Here is a 22,073-nt window from a genome sequence, read left to right on the forward strand (position 1 = left end):
AATACTCGCCGAGCCCATTGACACAAGCAAGATTGATTGACCGACTGATTATTTGATCAATCCTTCTTGCACTAAGTCCTGATAATTATCTGTTGTTTTCCATGTGAACTTGTCAATGTCTGTTTCAGGGATGAGGAGGTTTCTGCTGATTACTGCATGTGTGGGAGTCATTCTTTACTGTGTACAGGCAATACTAGCAGGATCTAGTAAGTTGATGTTCTTAATGACACTTGAAACAAGAAGTGAATCCCTGATAATTTTTCCACTATACCGTACGATTTTGTTGTTGATTTTTTAAATAAGCAACATAATCAACTTTGGAAAGTCAACTGGACACTGGTACAACATGATATACAGATTTGCTTGCCCAACAGGAAAAAACCCTCTCGACTGGGACGTCGGGCAATAGGTTGCACCACACCTGTAATCTGTTTCAGTTGATATGAAACATTGTATACATTTGCATAGATCAGTGGACCTGTGAAGGTCCTGGGGTAGAATAGGCCTTCAGCAACCCATGCTTGCCATAAAAGGCGACGATGCTTGTCGTAAGAGGTGACCAATGTCAGACTCGCTGACTTGGTTGACACGTGTCATCGGTTCTCATTTGTGTGTTGTTGTGTTGTTGGTCACTGGATTGTCTGGTCCAGACTCGATTATTTATAGACCACCGCCATATAGCTAGAATATTGCTGAATGCAGCATAAAACTCGCTCACTCACTCACTCATAGATCAGTGATCATGTCTGGTCCCAACTCCATTATTTACAGACAAGAGCCACTTAAATGGAATGTTGCTATGTATTAAACAACAAATAAACTGAATGGGTGTTCAGAAGGGTCAGTGAATCCATGGTTCTGAATCACTTGCAGCAATAATAATATGAATAATGGCTTAATAACATTGTATTTTTGTATTTTCAGATCGGCAAATATGGGATGTTCGGGGCTCATGGAACCTGTCAGGTAATCTGTCCATCCAATTATGGTGAATGATAAAATGTACATCTTTCGGAAAAAATTAACATTGTTTGGTTTGTGTTCATATTCTTCAGTAAATGAAAACCACACATGCTGGTTATTTTATGTGCCGCAGTTTCTAATAAAGATGTCATTTAGTGGCTTGTTCAGTCACACCTAAATGTGGACATTGATGCTCATGCTGTTGGTCATTGGGTTGTCAAGTTCAGATTCAAGTATTTACAGACTGTAGCCACATGCTTGAAATATTGCCAAGAGCGGCTTTGAACTATGAACAAACACGTTTAATCACTCTGTGTATTGATTGTGCATGTGTACAGCTTTACCTGAACACGTTTTTAGGCAGTGTCTTTACTCCAGATTCACGATGTGGGGTAAAGTGTGAAAACAACCAACTTGCATTCTATGTCCGGACCGGTGACGGCAACAAGGCGGGGCCCACCATCTGCTTCGAGGGAGAAGTGTCAGTATACATCATCATACTTTGTTGCTTTTCTTAGTTTGTTAGTTTATGGGATAGTCTTGTGATTTAAGCATTTGCTCATCACATTGAAGACCGAAGTTCAGTTCCTGCATGAATACAATGTGTGAAGCTCATTTCTGGCCTATCCGCCATGATGCTGCTGGAAAGTTGCTAAAAGCTATGGCTTCGCTCGAAAACAAATTTTAAATTCAGGATTCACGTATAGAAGAAAGCGTGCCTCATTGTCTATGAAATCCGAGAAGTGTTCTCTCTAACATATGTACCATCAGTGATGGATAATTACAATATAGATGCTTATTTAATGAAGCTACCTAACAATAACTGAAGCTCAAGTAAAATCAATTTAATGACAGTAACTATAAATAGATAGATAATTCAACCCTATTTCATCTGTCACCTGGTGGTCATGTTGTAGAGCATCTACCTACAAATCTGAAAGTTGCAATTCTAATCTTGCTTGGGAAAACATTTGCTCTTTAACCTCCATATTGTATGATACATTTTAACTGATTTCAAATACTCCTATATTATTTGAATATTGATATGCATGTAGAGTTAGGAAAAGTCAATCACCAAGAGTAAAACCAGGGAAGAGGTCTTACGAACGAAAAGTGATACCTGGGAAGAGTTCTTACTAACTAAACAAAAACCTTACATGCGGTTATTTTGGGAAAACAAGAGGGAGACCTAGTATATAGTGAGGAACACACTTCAGGCTTATAGTCCTCAAGTAAAAGAGACTGACCAAAAAGCCATGTGTGTTTTTACATCATATTTCATATCATTACAGGTTGATAAGCCCAGAAATGAAGAACTTTGGCCGGGGCTTGAACATCATCTCTATCAGTGGTAAGATGAGAAAATTTGAGAATGTTTTGTTATTGTCCTATGAGAATGGCCAGCCAAGATCTTGCAACAGTTATGTTGGTGGGTTAGTGGACTAGCATGTATGGATATCATGACCTCATGGTTCAAGTGCTGTCACATTTGTCATGTTACCAGCACAATTCATCATTGTTTTGACCTCATGAAGAAGGTTAAAGGATGCATCAATGATCTGTCTGTGTGCATCTTCAGGAGACTTCCAGGAATGATCTTGGGAATGATTTTTGTGGACATTGCCAGGTTGACAGTGGATTTCACATGCCTGTATGAAGAATCGAATTGAAAATGATAGAATCAAGGGCCCAATATCGAATATTGAATTGAATTGAGGTCTGGGTGAATTGTTGCTGCCCTACATGACAGGATCTTTATTCCTTGCAGAGACACAAGAGCCTGTGTCCAGTAGTTGCAAGTGCATCTCCTAAGCTGACTGCTGTACCAACAATCATAGAAGCAATAAAATTTGTCAACCCCATCACAATTATGGCTGTGACTTTCTTGTTGGAAATAAACCGTATTCATGATGTTGATTTAGTTACAGACATGGACAGCTCAACATAAAAAGGCTGCAAAAATGCTAATGTGGTGTTGAGCAATACCCATTAATTCAAGCACCTACTGTGACATGGACAGTCAATGTGACCCTCAGTGCAAGTTATCCAAACTTATTTTCTAGTTTGGGATGCTTTTTGGAGGACTACAACGATTCACCCAGAACTCAATTAAATTTTTGATATTGGACCCTAATTCGATTCTATCCTATTCTTCATACAAGTCAAAACAACAGATTTCATTTAACTCTCAGAGTTTATGTGAGTGATGTATGCTAAGGACATTAGATAATTAGCATGGTGTCAACCAGTTCATATTCTGCCTGATTTCAGCGCTTGAAACTGCTTGATTTGGATTAGATATTATGTTCTTGCTCTGTGGAAGCAGTTGAAAAAGATATTCAAATATTTAATTGAAAATTGAAACCGATGTCAGATTCGAATTTTGATGAATTGAATTGTTGCAGCCCTAATTGTATGTCTGGTAAATCATGATGTTATTCATAGATGCAGGAAAGAACAATATTTTTATATATATGCATTAACCTTTTACATATTTTGTTATATTTTTCAGAGAAAACATTTGATGTGACTGATATTAAAACATTTGACACCTACGTGGAAGGTTAGTGTTGCTTTGTTTGTTATGTGCAATATGAAAAAGCGATTGTTAAGAATATTAGTGAGAGGAGAGTTATGTAAGAGGAGAATGATTATGTAAGAGGTGAATGAAAAATCAAAAATTGTAAATCAAAATTGTTACATTCATTTTCTGCATACATTGTTTGAGAAGATGGGACAAAGCTGACAGATATTGAAGGTTCCTCCTTGAACCTTTCCAGATTCAGGGTTGATTAGATTCCTGAAGAAGATGCCAGCAGAGACAGTGGTCATCATGAGCAGTTACGATGAAGTCTCCTCAAGGTGAGTTGCCCTTGGGATGAGTCCCTTGGGATGAGTCACAGTCCCTTGGGATGAGTCACAGTCCCTCAAGATAATAGGATTTTCATAGTCCTCTGAAGTGAGGTGGTCTTCTTTTAGTAAGTTGGTCCTCTTAAAGTATGTTGTTCTCTTGAAGTGAGTTAGTTCTCTTCAAGTAAGTTGGCTGTCTTGAATTAAGATGGACCTCTTGGATTAAGTTGGCCTTCTTGAACGATGGTGGTCCTTTTGTAATTAGTTGGTCCTTTTTTTATAATTTCTTCTGTCAGTAAGTTGGTCCTGTTGAAGAAAGTTGGTCCTCTGAAAGTATGTTTGATGTTTTGAAGTTAGTTGTCCCTCTTGAGGTAAGTTGGTCCTCTTGGTGTGAGTTGTCTTTACAGCTGATTTGACAGTATCCGTTATGTCTGGAATCAGGTTGTAATTTATATCCAGTATTGACTTTGCCAGAAATTCTGTTAGTATTATTTTCACCCTGTTGTAAGTGAGACATTTTGTTAGAAATGTGAGCAAGGAATACATATCCTATATACAGCATTTAGATAAATGGAATGATTTTACTTTCATAACAAGATTAATGTTTGATATTACGTAGTAGCAAGGACTCAACCATGTTTCTTATGTTGCAATGTTCCAGTTAGCCACTGTGTTTCTTTCAGCCTAAAGGAAGATGGGAAAAGATGGCTGAAATATTTTGGAAGCTCTGGTGCTGACAACTTGCAGTTCCGTGATGGCTTCTTGATGATTGGCCAGAAGGGGCTGAAGGAGGGCCATGCCATTGAATATGTGAGTTGGTGTTCTCTGATCCACTGGATTCCTGACTGGTGCCTGTTAACAGGGTGGCCCACTTATGTGAGGTGCTGCAATATGACAGTGCATCCCTTGGACTTGCCATAAATCCATTGTGGTGGGTTTGAAACTTGGTTTGTCTGATATCTGAGTCTGTCAGCTTCTGCCCATGCTTGTAGTTTTCAGCTGAGTGGAAGGGACGCTGGGGTAGCCTAGTGGTTAAAGCGTTTGCTCGTCACACAGAAGACACAGGTTTCAATTCCCTACATGGGCTTTATGTGTAAAGGCCATTTCTGGTGTCCCTGCTGTGATATTGCTGGGATATTGCAACAAGCAGCGTGAAACTCAACTGACTCACTCATCAGAATGGTAAATGTCTGAGACTTCATCCTCCTCTTCCACATTAAGCTGGCACACTGGAATGTATCTAAAATATTGTTCTTGGTGTCAGTAAACCCCACTTACGCAATAACACCTGTTCATCAGTTCCTCCAACTGTTTTTGACATGACAAAGACCTACCTCTCTCTTAGTCTGTATGTCATGGAGGTACATCTCTTGCAGGTTGTTAAGAGAAAGAACCATCAAGACTTCTCGGATGTCATGGAGAAAGCAGGTTGTTTTTCTCTGCCAAGTAAGTAATATGTTGATATATTTTAGGTTTATGTTAAGCCTTTGATTTTCCTTATCCTGACTCATGCTCATTGCTTATCCCTCTTTTCCTTTGATGGTTAAGTGGAAACGTGAATCCCTTTCAATTCCCTGAAGTGATTGTAAGATCACTCACCTGTGAGTAGTCTCCCCTTTCCCCCCAAAACGGTTCCAAATGGACTGAGGCTAGCTTCTATCACTCTCTCCTTCATCGCCCAAACAGATGGTTGGAAGGTCATATGGGTCCCTCTTATATGTAGGTTCTCTTCTGTTTGGTTATTTTTATTCTAAAGTTTTGGTGTACATTTACTATGTCTCTGAAAACCTTCCTCTCTTTGACTTGACCCTCTGCTGCCAGGCTAATTTCTTATACTGGTTACCTGTGAAGATCTGTATTTGAACTGGCCTTCAGCAATCCTTGCTTGTCATTTATTTCCACTGATGTGACTGAAGCACTGTTCAGTGTATATAACACATGGATGTTGCAGTGGGCCCAAAGCGAGACCTACAGCAGCTGTTACCGCAGGTGATCCACCAGAAGGAGATGCAGCTGGGACCATCCATCGCCAACTGTGGGGTGCCGGAGTCCTGCGGCCCTCACTCATTCCCTGTCAGTGTCTTCACAGGAGAGGGAAACAAGATTCAGCCAGAGATCTGCGTCAGTGGCCACCTGTGAGTGTTTAGTCAGTAGAAGACAACCCTCGCTTACAACAGAGTGAAACTGAGCTGTGTTAGATGTCCCTTGTTGATCAATTTGTCATCAAATTCTTGGAATGGTATTTAGAAGTGAAGCACATAAACTTTTGTATTAATGGATGTCAACTTCATGGGGTGCACTACATTTTGTATTACTGAATTATTACCATCAAAAAGGCAAAAAAACCCAGCAGATTTATGGCAGTAAATGGAAATATTACACCTCTGCTGATGACTCAGTGAACAGAAATGCGCTTCCAACATTGTACCCATGAGGTGAAATCAAACCCAGGTCTACAGCGTGACAGTTGGATCACTAGGGTGCCCCATCAATCATGTGCCTGTTGATAAGACAGTAAGACAAAGTCATTTTCCTTTATCCTTATGTGCAATGCCATATGAATAACCTGAAAATTTACATCAGTCCTGTCGGTGAGATTTTGGAGTATTCTCCCCTGAAGAAGGAGTAAAAGTGTATGTCAGGCGAAAAAAGGTTATTGATACATCTGTTTATGCCTTGATTCAGTGGAACCCCTGCCCCCATAATTTATGAGCATAATTTTTAAATATTCATATCTACAAAATTGATGATACCCCTTGAACGTGTACAAAATTGATGACTTTCCCTACCTCCCCAGAACCAATTAGGTGACACCCCCCACCCCCACCTCATGTCTTAAAAATATCGTCACCCCCAAGCCATAAATAATAAACTGTCTTTAATGAGAACTGTTGTTCCTGTAGGATGATGACTGAGAATCTGAATAACGGAGGCCGTGGGTTTAATGTCATCATTGTTGACCCAAATACTGGTATTCCAAAGATGATTTCACGAGTGGACACCTACACATATGGTAAGATTTTTCTGTGGTATCTGTGGTTACAGAGTGAAGAGGGTCATACTCAGGTTGACCCAGATATCAATGGACTAAGATGCTGCATTGCCAGTTTTTTTACTGGTAGTCACAATAAAGTTAAAGGACTGTATCTAAATGACTGGGATGTGAAAAGAAATGGAACCATTCTCATTAATGTGAATCAAGGACCTAAATTGTAGGTTCGATCCCGAGCCACATCATATCAAAAGATGTAAAATGTGGCACTTGTTGGTCCCTGCCTGTTACTCGGCATGAATGGATACAACAAGGACAGGTCAGCTCAGAGTCAGTATGATGTGTCTGAGCAGGGTATGCATACTTAAGTGCAGCATGGTTGTCTCAGTGGGCTGTCACTATAAAACTTATCAGTAAAAACTATAAAACTATCAGCTTAAGTCTGGGGCAGTACAAGCACACACAGATAAGTGCATGCACGTGGTCATATGAGTGAAATATTCTGAAGTTTGAGGTTATACCCCATTTCACCTCACCTTACCTCCTCTTCCTTTTGCAGACAGCACAGACTTAGAGATACTTCTGGAGTCGCTGGCAGACAGAGACATCATCATCTCTCTTGTTGCAGACGATGGCGCCAAGAAGTAACAGTCTTACAAACTATCTCTACTACTGAATATTGTAATGATACGTAATCATACTAAAGTGGACTCTTGTAAAAGCGCTGTCTCATTAAATTGGTAAAAGATGACATGCATCAACCAAGTCAGCGAGCCTCACCACCCGATCCCGTTAGTGGGCTATAAGAATGGTTTCTGAAGACCAGTTCTAACCCGCATCTTCATAGACCCTTCAGGAACTCATTGCTTCTCCTTGTTACAGACTGGGCTATATGGCCCGGGAGTTGATGAACCAGATGGGGAGCGGACTCATACAGAATCTCCGCTTCAGAGATGTCTGGTACTTTGTGGGGCAGAAGGGAATCGAAGGATTCACCCAATTGGAGCAGGTGAGCATTCAGACACTTGTAGCTGTCTGTGTTTCAGTATTACACTCTCTGCATACTTTTAGTCACTGCAGTTTACATACCGCCGCCATATAGCTGGAATATTTGCTGAGTGCGGCGTAAGACTAAAGTCACTCACTGCAAGGATTTTCTTGCTTGGTCATTGCCAGGATGTGTTTGGTTTTTTTTGCTTGTTGTGTTTTGCCACTTCCAGCAATATTCCAGTTATAAGGTGGCAGTCGGTAAATTATCAAATCTGAATCAACATCATGAACATCGACATTTGTTGTTGGCCTCATGTGGTTTTTGATGATCACACATTTAATTAATGAGTCAGCCGCCTAGCCTGCTTAGCCACCGTGACTTCCACAAAAATGGAAGTCGGACAACTGATAGTCTAGGCGGCTGACTTTGTGTGCTGGTGATTAGGTGCCCTACTCTGAGGGTGCGGGTTCGAATCTTGGATGGGACTCAACCCAAAAAGTACTGGAATTTGTACTTGGCTAAGAAAGTGAAATCCCTAATATGACATATGGTGCATATTAGCAGCTTAATGATGAAACCTATGTCCCTTGCAAATTTCGGGCTAGTGAATTATTTTGTTGGCTAGTAACTTTAAGTAATAGCTAGCCCAGCTGGGTAGCAAAATTTAGAAACTATTCTTGCACACCAACTTTGCAAAGTGTTCATCTTACATCTACAAATTGCAACACGCTATTATTTGGGGGTAGTTACCATGGTGTTCAAAACAACTGGATGTATGCATTACACCAGCAGTAGAGAGTGCAATCTGTACGCCATATTACATGTGTAAATGACAGAGACAACTCACTTTCTGTCTGCAGACCACCAAGTTACTTGGTAATAAAGTGGCATTAGTTTATTCATCTTCTACCTGTTCAGTCCTGATTAGAAAGCAGGCCTGACATGATCTGTGGAAATGTCCTCTGAATTTGGTGAGGTGTCATCTTTTTGGAAGAAACACCTGATTATAATAGCATAGTTTAATTTCCACTGAATGTATCATCCTTGTGTACATGTGATGTCTATTTTCAGATCAGCTATGCAGGATTTGAAGGTGAATGGCCAAAGGCTGTGAAGAAAGCGTTCTGTGTTCCCAGAAAAAGTAAGATTTGAAGACTTCCAGTCCTGTTGTTTTCACATAATTGCTAACAGAGTGTTTGTGGTAATCATCGCCGGGGTCGATTAGAGGCAGTGGTGTAGCTTAGTGGTTTAAGAGCTTGCTTGGTTCACAAAGACTCAAGTTTAATTCCCCACATGGGTACAATGCGTTTCTGGTGCCCCATGCTTTGATACTGGTGGAATAATAAAAGGCATAAAACCATACTCACTCAATTATTCCCTATTTTTGGCGCTCACTTGATTGATGATCGTAGTATATAGCTCAGATATCTCTTTCTGAACCAGTGTAGATAGCTGTGATACAGCTTGCCTTTTGCTTCCTACCGAGGAAAGAAATAACTCAGCCGCTTCTGATTGAATTACGATAAAGCTTGGTGTGGGATTGTGCTGTTGCCATTATGACCTTGTCTGCAGGGTGTTATCCTTGCCTTGACTGAGGGCTGCTCACATTATTGACATATATTTTCCTGGTTGATGGTCATGTGAATATAATACCTGACAATAACGTGCCTGCATGCTGTTATCCTATTCTGGACACCTGCACACATTTAGCAATTAACCCTAACCCTAGTCTACTCCCCTATTCCAGCATACTTTCACTTGTTGATTGGGTGGGGTAGCCTAGTGGTCAAAGTGTTCACTCGTTATGCTGAAGGCCCTGGTCTTGATGCCCCAGCCAATTTCTGATGTCCCCAAGCCGCAATGTTGCTGAAAAATCGCTTGAATGGTGTAAAACCTCACTCACTTTACCACAACCCCAAGTCTGGGCTATTCGTTGACAAAATCTTTTGATATATGTGTTATTTCCTCCAGTCAAAGGTCAGAAGATTGTTCCGGATCCTGATGTTTACCGAAATGATGCCAGGAGGGAGTTTTGTAAGAAATATGACGGATACCCAGAATTCTGTGACCGTAAGTGTCCAACCATACTGATGCTCTGAAATTAGCAGCATATTTGACAAAATGTCTGTTTCAGGTATTCAATGCAGGTTATGTCACTTTGGTCTCGCTATGGTTGAAATACTGCCCAAGTGACTTTAAATTTGAACTCAGTATAAACAATTATCAGTGATATGTTTAATGAGGTGAAGAATGCAGTTTTATTAACTTGAGTTACCTCCCTTACATGTTTGGGGTGATAACCTCCCTTCAATTATGTTTAGTGCCTTGATTCTTTGTGATTCCAAAATGTGTGTTTAGGAAATCCTGTGTGTGGATATCGGAAGGTAATGACAATGGTTTTCTGGTTTGTAGGCTTAATTAAGTGATATTTAGGAGATATTAGTTGATCAAGTGTTGAATGTTAAATTTTGGGTGCTGCATGTTTTTACAGTATGTATGACTGGAATACCCATTTTTCTTGTAGCTACACATGTGGATGATTTCCTGAAGCCAGTAGGTGTTGTGGATAAAGCGCTACAGAACCATCGCATCTTCTCAACACCCATCGTTGTGGTGCCAGGTTGGTACAGAATAATGTTTTGTTTGTGTTGTATTTAGCAGTGAACATTGATTTGGACATTCAAATACGCTCAACAACATGAGCATTGATACAAAGACATGAGCCAACCTAGTCAGTGAGACTGACCACCCGATCCCATTATATGCTGCTTACGACAAGCATGAGTTGCTGAAAACCAATTCTAACCGGGAATTTCATGGATAAAATCTGTAATCAGTGTGGATCCGACAATCCAGTGATCAACATCATGAGCACTAACAGTGTTCACGATGGTGTTTCAAAGTAATAGGACATTAGGTCCTGTAAGTTTCAGATGTCTGTCTGACCCACTGAAAATTCACAGGACCCACAGAATAAACAAACATTTCATATTTGACATTTCTTATAATTGGCATTGAAATTATTTACATTATGTGATAACAAACATAAGATTTCTGAACAGCAAACAAGTGTCGTATGCCACAAATAACAACTTCACACAAAGACATTGTGAAATATTCAGTCAGACACTGGTGCTGGTAGGTTGGTGATTTGTATCTGACCGCTGGTGAATCTGCCAGATTTGTCAGAGGGTCAGACACTATTTGTGAACACAGCACTAATCTACGCAACTGTGACATGATGAAGTGTCAACTAAGTCACCAGACCTCCAGTTCTGTTAGTCACCACATTCAACAAGCATATGTTGCTGGAGATCATTTCTAACCCAGATCCTGATGGGTTGGGTACAGAACAATCTCATTGTCATCATGTTCATGACAAACACTTTTTCTGTGAGCTTATTTCATGATTTATATACATTCTACACTGACATAGAATCACCTGTATCGACCTGTGGTAACATTCCAAGGCTGTATTTACTTGTGTACACCATTCTGTTGATTTTTATTTTGAATTAAGAGCAACATATTTTATCTCATGCTTGCTGACATTAGCTACTTGTTGTCAGGGTTGAACCACAATGCTCTGGTAAGGACTCTGGAGACGACACTGATGCAGCCAGGGATGAAGCCGGACATGGTGGCTGTGAGTAGATTGTAGCGCCACTAAGATTACTATACAGTATGTTGTACCCTACATGGGTTTGATCTGATGATTGTAAAGATAAGTGTGACCTGTCTCTGCATGGGTTATGCTCATGCTATCGACCATTGGTTCTTGTTGCTTGAATCCTGTACTTCATAGAAATCTCAAGTGAGTGACTCAGTCATTTTTTGACACAGTTGTTAGACCGCTTTTATCTTTTATACCTCACAGTATGGTTGATCTTTCAAAATTGATAACCCATGTTAAGTTGAAATATTGCATGTTGAGCTTTTTTTACCTGCAAGTGAGTGAATTTTGTTTTATGCCAGTTTTAGCAATGTTCCAGCAATATCACGGCGGACAGGCACCAGAAATGTGCTTCACACATTGTACCCATGTTGGGAATCAAACCCGTGTATTTGATGTGATATCAAATGCATTAACCACTAGGATACCCACTGTCGTTAATGATAACTGTTAACAAGTTGTAACATTTAGATTTTTGCCTGCAAATGTATTGCAGGATATCATGTCATGTCAGTGCAAGTGTTGCAGGTGTTGGCTGTATCTGTGCATTCTCATCTTGTTGCAGGTGATGTGGGATGAAAAGTTTCCAGAGCATGGAGATCTAGCTGATTTGTTTGGCTTCAGGAACATCAGCTTGAAAAGCAGTGTGCAGTATTATGGTTTGTTTGGCTTTTACATTTTATAGATGGGTGATCTTTCACAGTAAATGCCCCCAAGTTCTGTTTTTCTTTAGTTAAAATATTAGACCTTATACACTGTATCTTGAAATCTTGGGCCTCGTTCTGCAAAAGAGTTGTGCTAAGATGGTCTTAACCCTGATACTTTAATATTGACTTACAACTGTTGTTGCGCTACAATCACTTGTAGGAATGCAATCTCACTACGAAAGTGGTTGAATATATCATGTGTTATATGGAAGTCGGACATCTGGTAGTCTGGATCACATATTTTGTGTGCTGGCAATTAGATGCCTAACTCTGTGTGATCAACTGTTAGAGTGTGTGATCAACTCCCAGATACTCAACAAAAGTATCAGAATTGCTACTTTACAGTGTTATCCTGAATATGACATGCACTTTCATTTTAATAATTGTTGTTTTTTACAAATAATGTTTGTGTTTTACAGAACAAATGGCTAAAGCTATGAGAATGATAGATGTAGTCTATCCTGATTCTGTAAGTATAGTGTTTTATCATAGACTATTCTTAATCAAACTTTTGGGATTGTTCCCAGTATTAAATATTGACCATTCTTTCATAGTGGGTTCTTGTTTTGTTCATTTTCTCTTCTTTGATTGAAATTACATTTTCAGTGAATTAATAAACATGGCCTTCCTTAACCTTAAAGGTTTCCCCATAAACCAAGACAAGAGGTTTTCTTTGGTCTTTTTGTGGTTTAAATGTTCTAGTCACATGCTGAAGAAACTGTTCCTTGATTGTGTATGTATTCAGCAACTTCTGTCCGTCCTGATTCTTGTTTTCAAGATATCTCATGAACTCTTCTGCTCAGTGTCTTCAAATTTGGTTACAGTGTATATGCAGACTTTATGATTTGGATGACCTTGACCTTTTTTTCACACTTTGACCAGTTCTCAACCTTGTGTAAACGTGATATCTCATAAAAGGTTGCACCCAGTGTCTTCAATTATGTCAACAGCCTACATTGGGTGATTATGCAGACACTAGTCATTTCAATCATCTTGTATGTGATCAAAAAGTGAGAAGTAGTGAATATGTTATAAATGTATCATTCTTCGTTAGCGGTGAGATTGCCATATTAGTGGCAAACTGTTGTTCTTTATTGCTTAGTGTTTTAAGGGTTCTACCACCCATCGCCATTTGATATCTTGTGGAAGATGGGTATGGATAGAGGTCGACAGGGTGGAATAGAAATAGAAAAGAAATAATATGTTCTTCAAAACAGGTTGTTGTCCTGAATGGGTGATTGGGGAAATTTCCTTTCTCAAACATTGATTCATATGGAGCATGTTGTGCTTACAGAGTCATGTGATTGTGCTGGAGGAAGAGCTGCTATTGGCTCCCAACTTCCTCCACTTTATGTCCCACTTCCTCCCAGTGCTGGAAGCTGACGACAGCCTCATGGGTGTGTCAGCCTGGAACTATAATGGTGGGTGGCAGTAAAGAGACTGTGAACAACATTCAGAAATAATACACATAAAAGAAAGAACTAGGAAACTGAAAGCTATATATGTGAAACAACAACAGTGATAGTTTAGTTTTATGCTGCACTGAGCAAGATTCCAGCTGTATGGTGGTGGTCTGGAAATGATCAAGCCTAGACCAGGTAATCCAGTGATTAACAGCATGAGCATCGATTTGGGTAACTGGGATACGATGGCTTGTCTGTGAGCCTGACCACCTGAATTGTTGCCTTTTATGACAAGCATGAGTGACTGAAGATAAATTTTAACCTGCATCTTCATATTCACACAACAGTTGTAAGATAACAAGTCAACTCAGTAGTTTATTAATGGTATATTTATAGGGTGGGTGGACAAGTGGAAACCAGGGAGTGTTAATTCAGGCATAAATGATGAGATAACTGTGGTATCATTTAACAAGGGAAATGACAATAACATTGAAGCCAGCAGCGCTGTTTGAAGTAAAAGTCTCAAATGCCAGGACATCTGGTTCATAGGTTTTCATTCCCTTGATGAAGGACTAAGAACAAACTCTGAAACATTGTAGTCCTAACGTAAGGAAGCTGACATCGATGAATTCTTGTCACAGTTAACATACAGCTGAGGTTACAGTCAATATCATTCCCACCTACTATAATGCACATGTCCACAAACCCATAGGCCTTCAGCAACCCATGATTGCCTTGAAAGATGACTATGTCGTAAGAAGTGACTTACAGGATCTGGTGGTCAGGCTCACTGACTTGGTTGACACATGTCATCGGTTCACAGTTACGCAGATCGAAGCTCATGTTGTTGATCACTGGATTGTCTGGTCCAGACGCAATTATTTACAGACTTCTGCCATATAGCTAGAATATTGCTGAGTGTGGTGTAAAACTAAACTCACTCACTCACTCACTCACTCACTCACTCACTCACTCACTCACTCACTCACTCACTCACTCACTCACTCACTCACTCACTCACTCACTCACTCACAAACCCATATCGTCCAAATATTGCTGACATATTTAGTAGAAAGATATTCCTCTTGTTTTCAGGATTTGAGAAATTGTCAGGAAACAAGAATCTCATCTACAGGGTGGAGGAATTCCCTGGACTTGGATTCCTTCTGAAAAGCAAACCATTCCTGAAAATACTCACATCATCCATACACAAATGTTGTAAAGACAGGTGAGATGTTATACGTTTGCAGATGTCACAGGTAGCAGGGATGGACTTATCCCACAACTGACATCATCACAATATCAGCTTCTCTTAAGTGTTGACCTCTTTAGTCACGTGGGTAATGTGTCTTGCTTTGCATTACCAGGTCTTTGGTTTGAATTCCATCTTAGGACCTATGATATTTTGTGCTTGCTACATTGATAGCCAACAAGGAACAGAAAATGTGTATTTTGCATTAGACCAGTATCTGACTGTGCAGCCTGCCACATGCTTTCTGTCGATAGGGGGGAATGTAGCAGAGTGTGGAATCATCCCACAGATAAAATCCTTACCCTGTCAGCTCTCAGATAGGGTTAACAACTTTGGTCATGTGAAGTAGAGTCCAACTTCAGATCAGAAAGCTTGTGGTTTGAAACCCATCACTTTGACTCCTTTGAGGTAGCTTAGTGGTTAAAGCATTCACTCTAATGCTGACGACTTGGGTTTGATTGCTCAAATGGGTGCAGTGTGTGAAGCCCATATCTTGTGTTCCCTGTCATGATTTTGCTGGAATACTGCTGAAAATGGCTTAAAACTAAAGTTACTTGAAGTATTTCTGAGCTAAAACACTCAACCAAACTAGTTCAGATTTTACCTGACCAATTATTACCCCCACCCATTCCCCTTTAATTGGGATATTGCTAAATGCAGGTTAAAGTAAACTCACTCACTTCCCTCTATATACTGTATGTGTGTGCAGAGCATGGGCTGGCTGGCAGCTGAGTGTGGACTACAAAGGAGAGATCCTCGTCCCGGACATGTCCCGGGTGTTCAGACAGCCATACCAAGGAGCTGATACAAGTAAAGAACTGATAACACAATTGTTCGGAAGACCCAGAACCACACTTTTGTAAGTAATTCATAGTTTATACACATATAAATCCAACTGTCATTTCGATCTATAAACCAATTTGAAGTGTCTTTCACCTGAAGAGCGAGATTTTCACCAATGCCAAGATGACAATTAATTTATATGAGCTGTGTATTGGTGAATAAAGTGCTTTGAAACTATTGCGATTCTGGCACCTGTATTCCAATATGTATTGCAATATGTATTTTTGACAATGGTGGATCTTCAGTGCTTGACAGTGAGCCCAAAAAATAGACGTTTTAGTCTGGAAAACAGATATCCTAAATTTAGATTTGATTTTGAGGGATTGTATTTTCTTTTTATGTAGCATTTATTGTATGTTGAGTATGCTCTTTTGTCAATAAATTACAATGAAAAGTTTTAGTGTGAATGAAAATCTGTAGATTTGAACTGAAAACAAAGAGAAAAACACAAAACTTCATGTTTTATGAAATATAGAGTATTGGCCTCCAATGCGACTAATGGGATGAGGCCTGGTTAACACATGCCATCAGTTCCCAACTCCGCATATTGATGCTCATGCTGTTAATTATTGGACTGTCTGTTCCAGCTTCAGTGACCCGTGAAGGTCCCGGGGTAGAATAGGCCTTCAGCAACCCATGCTTGCCATAAAAGGTGACTATGCTTGTCGTAAGAGGCGACTAATGGGATCGGGTGGTCAGACTAGCTGACTTGGTTGACACATGTCATCGGTTCCCAATTGCGCAGATCGATGCTGATGTTGTTGATCACTGGATTGTCTGATCCAGACTCGATTATTTACAGACCGTCGCCATATAGCTGGAATATTGCTAAGTGCGGCGTAAAACTAAACTCACTCACTCACTCACTCCAGCTTCAGTTATTTACAACTGCCACCATGTTATGGAATATTGCTGTAGCCTCAGCTGTATGTTGACTGTGACTTTTGTCTGAGGAATTCAACATCTCAGAGTGTATACTATATTCTTACTCTTTCATCATGTGAATGAAAAACTAAGAATCACATGTCATAGTTCTTGGGACTTTGGATTTATAACATCACTGCTGGCTCTCATGGTTATTGTCATTCACCTTGTTAAATTAACTACAGGTTTCCCTTGTCATCTTATCGACCAGTGAAGGTCCCCGGGTAGAATAGGCCTTCAGCAACCCATGCTGGCCATAAAAGGCGCCTGTGCTTGTCGTAAGAGGCAATTATAAATGGGATCGGGTGGTCAGACTCGCTGACTTGGTTGACACATGTCATCAGTTCTCAAATGAGCGGATCGATGCTCATGTTGTTGATCACTGGATTGTCTGGTCCAGACTCGATTATTTACAGACCGCCGCCATGTAGCTGGAAGATTGCTGAGTGCGGCGTAAAACTAAACTCACTCACTCACTCACCCTTGTCATCTTATCACTGTTACTGTGACCATGAAGATCCAGGTCAGAATTTATTTACAGTATCTCATACTTGTCGTAGGAAGTATGTAACTAACAGAAACGGGTGGTCAAGCTCGCGGTCTTGGCATTGTGTCTCAGTTGCTCAGATTAATGGTCATGCTGTTGATCACTGGATTGTATGGTCTTGATTTGATTATTTACAAACCACAGCCACAAAGCTGGAATGTTGCTGGGTGTGGCATACATTTTGTGATTCCTGTTATAACAAACCTAATTCCGACTCTGTTAATTTGTGCTCAAGTGGTGAAATCAAATGGTCATTTTTGTCCAAACTGATGATGGTGATCCATGTGCCAGTGGTAGGTGGTTTTTACTATCAATAAAAAAGTATCATTTATGTCTTCCTTGCTAAGCTGTCGATAAGCCTACATTAAGCCTTCGTTTCATTCCAGTGGTTCTCACAATCTCAGAATACCTGGCCTTGATTTCTGTTTGTCAATTTGATTGGCTATTCTGTTGGGTCATGTATACCAATCAGAACCCTTGATCTATTCGTTTGGCTCTTACACTCTCAGATTACCCACCCTTGATTTTCTATGCAGGTAGAAGCCTTTAAAAATATTTTTAATGGAAAAGTCGTCATCACACTCCATAATACCAGCACTGGTTTTGGTGCACCTCCTGTAGGACTTTGTAATGGTGAGAACTACAAGGCTTGGTGTAGGTCAACTGAAATCTGAGTCCTGGAGAAAAAGCTCTGCGAAATGGATCCATGGCATGATGAGTCATCAACCAAATCAACAGCCTTGTCCACCCGATCTCAAAAAGCCACTTCCTCTAAGAGTCTAACAAGCGGAACAGTGGTGGGCACTGTTTTTAATCTTGGTTTCAAAGTGGTTTGATTGATTGCTCAGGAAATCGCTGTTGTTTCTTACAGAAATGCGGTCTTAAATTCCAGAACTGATTTTTTCATGTAAGTGAATAAGGACATAGTGAAAGTCAGAAGTCTTCAGTGTTTTTCTGCTGTCGGTGCCGACTGAAATACTGTTTCATGTAGGAGGGTCGTTACAGCGTGTCACAGAATGATGGTAATTCCTGTCTGTATGGTTTTTCAAGTAGAGAGTATTGAGTTTCCAATTAGGGGTCTGTCTGTGAGCTGACTCTCACTCGGAGCTGTGAAGATCCTCGGGCAAATAAAAACAAAGAGTTTAGTCCGAGATGCCAAGTCATATGTGAATCAGCTTGTAGTGATTAATACTCCACCTAAAGGTACTGATATTTTTTGTGGACATCCAAGGGTCTTTGCCCAGTCTGACAAACTACCTCAGACTGGTAGTCAATTATATGTTTTCAGATTTCGTTTGGTGATGAAATTTTAAGTGCTCTCCTTAATATGCTTCTCGTCTGTGACACTAGACAGCTTGAGATGAAACTGAGTCAATTCTGATATGTTTTTGAAGTCCTTAATTTAAAATGTCATCCTGGAGGCATCTGCAAGTAAAGATATTTTTTCCCCCAAAGGATTACTTCCATGGTATGACATTTGATAAGGACAAAGAAGTTTAGAAAACTGGTGTTCTAGATTTACAGTTTGTTGCAATCAAGTTATCATTTTACTTGTAACCTTGTCAGAGATTTTTGTTGAAATTTTACAAAGCTTACAAGAAACTTTTAACAAAGTGCAATGATGACATGATTTGTGAATAAAAAAATAATTAAAGAATGAGGACTAAGTTTATGGATTTACAACTGCTTTATTCTCTATAGGCGACGTTTCAACATAGATTTTAATGCTGTTAAACATGTGCTAAAATTAGTCCTCATCCTTCATCTACTCAGCTTCTAAATTGTCAATCATAGAAAGAAAACAAAAACTATTATGAGAGCCTGCTAATTTGAAAATGAATGACTATGGATAACAGTTTCTTGTTTATTGTGTGCTGCTGAATTGTGATGTCGATTGTTACACAATTATCAAGATAACAGTTGATAACTTGATAATGATGTACAAATAGATATTGAGGGGAAAAAATAAGTGATGAGATGAAAACATAAGTGTTCCCTTATTTTTTTATAGGTTTTTTCACAAGCTATCCAGTGCAAATTTTGTGAAGAAACCTGGAAAAAAATGAATAAAGGAACACATGTCCTTTCATGTGATCCCCTGTTTTTTTCCCTCAGTATGCATGAAAACATTATTTCATGCAATAAAGCAGTTGTTATCGAGAATGTTCTGATGAAACAAATAAACAGTTGTTATTTTAGGAGAAGTGTCACTGGGTCCTGTCTCAAAAAATAGATTAGATGTGTTTGTATTTGGGTTTATTATCCAAAACTGTGTTCCACAGGATATATCGCTTGTGTGAGATGAGACTATATTTTTTTAGATTTCGTTTTGACAGTAGATTTTGACAATGCTATGACGTCATGAACTTGATGATGTCACTATGCTAGGACATCGCTGCTTTGCAAATCTAATGGCAGTGCAGTGTTCATCGATGTATATTTTTCACTGAAAGTTAATGAAGAATAATTTTGGATGTTAAATGGAATCTCACCCTCGTGTCTACTGATAACAGTTATATCAAAACTCATTGATGAAGGTAAAAAAGTCCTCGGCAACAAACAGATATTTGTTACTTTATCAAATGTTGATGTATTTTCATATCAGTAGACAGTTGGGTGAGATTCACTATTTTACTGGCCGAAATGATATACACTTTTTGGAAAGTGTTGAATGTTGTATTGAAATAGTCATTGTTTGCAGGGATGGCCCAACACCATTGACTGGGATGAGTAACTTGACGATGGACCTCTATGAACAGTATCTGAATCACAACATAGCCACCAGTGTCAGCTTCCCTATCACTGACCTTCAACTCTGTGTACAGAAGGTCAAGGACCTTGACGTAAAAATCTCAGCAGATGAAAAGTAGGTTGCCTAATTAAAAAATTAATCTAAAGCCTGAAGAGTTCCAATTTTAACGATTGATAAGCCACGATTTTAGAAAGTAGACGTGTATATGTGGGATTACAGTTTCTTTGTAAGGTACAAATTAAGTACAAATACTTTTGTTGTGTTTAGTTAGTACTTTACCAGATATAACATATGTTAGAGATACAAATTTCACAAATGCAAGTGGTCTTCCATTTAAACTTCCTTCTTTTCCTAACTGTATTTGAATCAGATAAATATGTCACAGTATTAATGTTGCATCAGACAGAATAATACATTTCACAGGTAAGTCTTACATAATTGAGATTTATGTGTTATAATGTGCGTTACTTCATTCACTTTGCTATGTAAAGAAAAAACAGTGTCGCGACTATCAGGTAATTGTGATACTGTGTAGGGGTGAAGTGGTATACCGCAGCATTAGTAAATCTGCAGTACTTTGCAATCGATTCAGTATTACATAATGCCATGCAAGCATTAGGTATTTTCGGTCATTTTGTTACTTTTTAAACCTTTTCAGTTATGTCTAGAAATTGAACCATTGAACCAAGATCTATGTTGGTTTAGCTCTTGTTTTCGATTTTCTTCATTTTGGTAATATCTCGTGTACTGAACCTAAGGCATTGTACCACAATACGTACCATACTCGTACCACCATTGGCACACCATTTCATCAATGATACTGTTGTAACAGGGTAGCGTCCATCAGGTTAATATGTTACTTTAAGTGTTACTTCAGTCACTATAGTGTGTAATACAGTAACAGTGTTACTTCAATCTGGTTAATATGTTGATTAGTAGCTTTCTTCACACTGATGTGCGGTGATGAGAGTAGCCTAGTGGTTAAAGTGTTTGCACATCACATAGGAGACCTGGTTCTATTCCCATGTATTCGACCCATGAAGATTGTGGTTGGTATTGGTTTTCTGAAACCCATGCTTCTCATAAGAGATGACAATTGGGATCAGGTGGTTAGATTTGTTGTGCTCACATCCAAATTGCATAAAGTGATGCTCATGATGTTGATCACTGGATTGTCTGGTCCATTATTAACAGACCGCTACCTGGAGTATTGCTGTGTATGTTGTTAAACAACAACCAACTGGCCCATATGGATTTAAAGTGTGAAGTTCATTTCTGGTGTTGCCTGTTCTGATATTGCTTGAATAATATGGCCATACAATCTCACTCATTCACTTTAATGTGCTTCATTTGGGACAGTCCTGCTTCTGTTTTCTTTTTAAAAAAATGAATTTTAGACATCATGTTTGCGTGATATGGACCTATTTTTGGTATCATGTTTGCGTGATATGGACCTATTTTTGGTGTTATAATATATGTTTCTGTTACAGGCGCCCTCTGGTGGTGTATTATATGCAGGATTCTCCCAGCGACTATTCCTTGTTACGGGAGCTGTGTCGCTGTTTTGGGTTGTTCGCTGCTGAGCACTACAAACCTCGCAACCTACACCGTGGGCTTCTACGGTATACCATATACTCCTAAACCATTATTTGATAGCTTGGGACTCACGAAGATATGATCTATAATCTTCAGTATCCCATGCTTGTCATAAGGGGTGACTAGGGGGATTGGGTGGTCAAACACATGTCACCATATGCCAGTTGTGAAGATCAGTACTCATGCCATTGATCACTGGATTGTCTGGTCCAGCTATGTAAGAGTCGTCTTTGTCACTGTATCCCATTTGAGTAGATTTTTGCTCATGGTGTTGATCACTGGTCCAGACTTGTTTATTTAGAGACCTGAGACACATAGCTGGAATATTTCTGAACATTGCATAAAATCATACTCTTATTCACTCACTTTGACAGCTTGGACCAAATTGTGTCATGCCAAGACTGTTTTTTTTATGAGAAATGAATAAGACTGAAAGTAAATTATATGTTTTTTGTAATCATGTCTTTTTGCTTAGGAAGCAAGTGTTTTTTTGCTGTGTTTAGAACATGATAGATAATAGTAGCGATCGATTGTCACAGATCTTCAATAGTTTTGTGTGCAGACTGATAAATCCTGGCAT

The 22,073-nt window shown here is 39.4% G+C and overlaps 1 protein-coding gene across 1 annotated transcript in view; it reads left to right on the plus strand.

Annotated features, from left to right (window-relative positions):
• LOC137296336 (protein O-linked-mannose beta-1,2-N-acetylglucosaminyltransferase 1-like) overlaps positions 1-22,073 on the plus strand; it is a 32,118-nt gene that overhangs the window by 3,640 nt on the left and 6,405 nt on the right. The window contains exons 3-25 of the mRNA XM_067828109.1: positions 129-206; positions 925-966; positions 1,342-1,444; positions 2,256-2,314; positions 3,476-3,526; positions 3,744-3,825; positions 4,497-4,623; positions 5,190-5,259; positions 5,765-5,948; positions 6,717-6,826; positions 7,365-7,449; positions 7,688-7,814; positions 8,868-8,937; positions 9,768-9,866; positions 10,321-10,416; positions 11,366-11,442; positions 12,035-12,128; positions 12,596-12,645; positions 13,471-13,597; positions 14,675-14,807; positions 15,541-15,690; positions 19,847-20,011; positions 21,388-21,519. Coding sequence (XP_067684210.1) covers positions 129-206; positions 925-966; positions 1,342-1,444; positions 2,256-2,314; positions 3,476-3,526; positions 3,744-3,825; positions 4,497-4,623; positions 5,190-5,259; positions 5,765-5,948; positions 6,717-6,826; positions 7,365-7,449; positions 7,688-7,814; positions 8,868-8,937; positions 9,768-9,866; positions 10,321-10,416; positions 11,366-11,442; positions 12,035-12,128; positions 12,596-12,645; positions 13,471-13,597; positions 14,675-14,807; positions 15,541-15,690; positions 19,847-20,011; positions 21,388-21,519 — 2,311 coding nt within the window. The remainder of the gene's footprint in view (positions 1-128; positions 207-924; positions 967-1,341; positions 1,445-2,255; positions 2,315-3,475; positions 3,527-3,743; positions 3,826-4,496; positions 4,624-5,189; positions 5,260-5,764; positions 5,949-6,716; positions 6,827-7,364; positions 7,450-7,687; positions 7,815-8,867; positions 8,938-9,767; positions 9,867-10,320; positions 10,417-11,365; positions 11,443-12,034; positions 12,129-12,595; positions 12,646-13,470; positions 13,598-14,674; positions 14,808-15,540; positions 15,691-19,846; positions 20,012-21,387; positions 21,520-22,073) is intronic.

Source organism: Haliotis asinina, chromosome 9 (genome assembly GCF_037392515.1).
Source record: "Haliotis asinina isolate JCU_RB_2024 chromosome 9, JCU_Hal_asi_v2, whole genome shotgun sequence".
Taxonomy (NCBI): Eukaryota; Metazoa; Mollusca; class Gastropoda; order Lepetellida; family Haliotidae; genus Haliotis; species Haliotis asinina.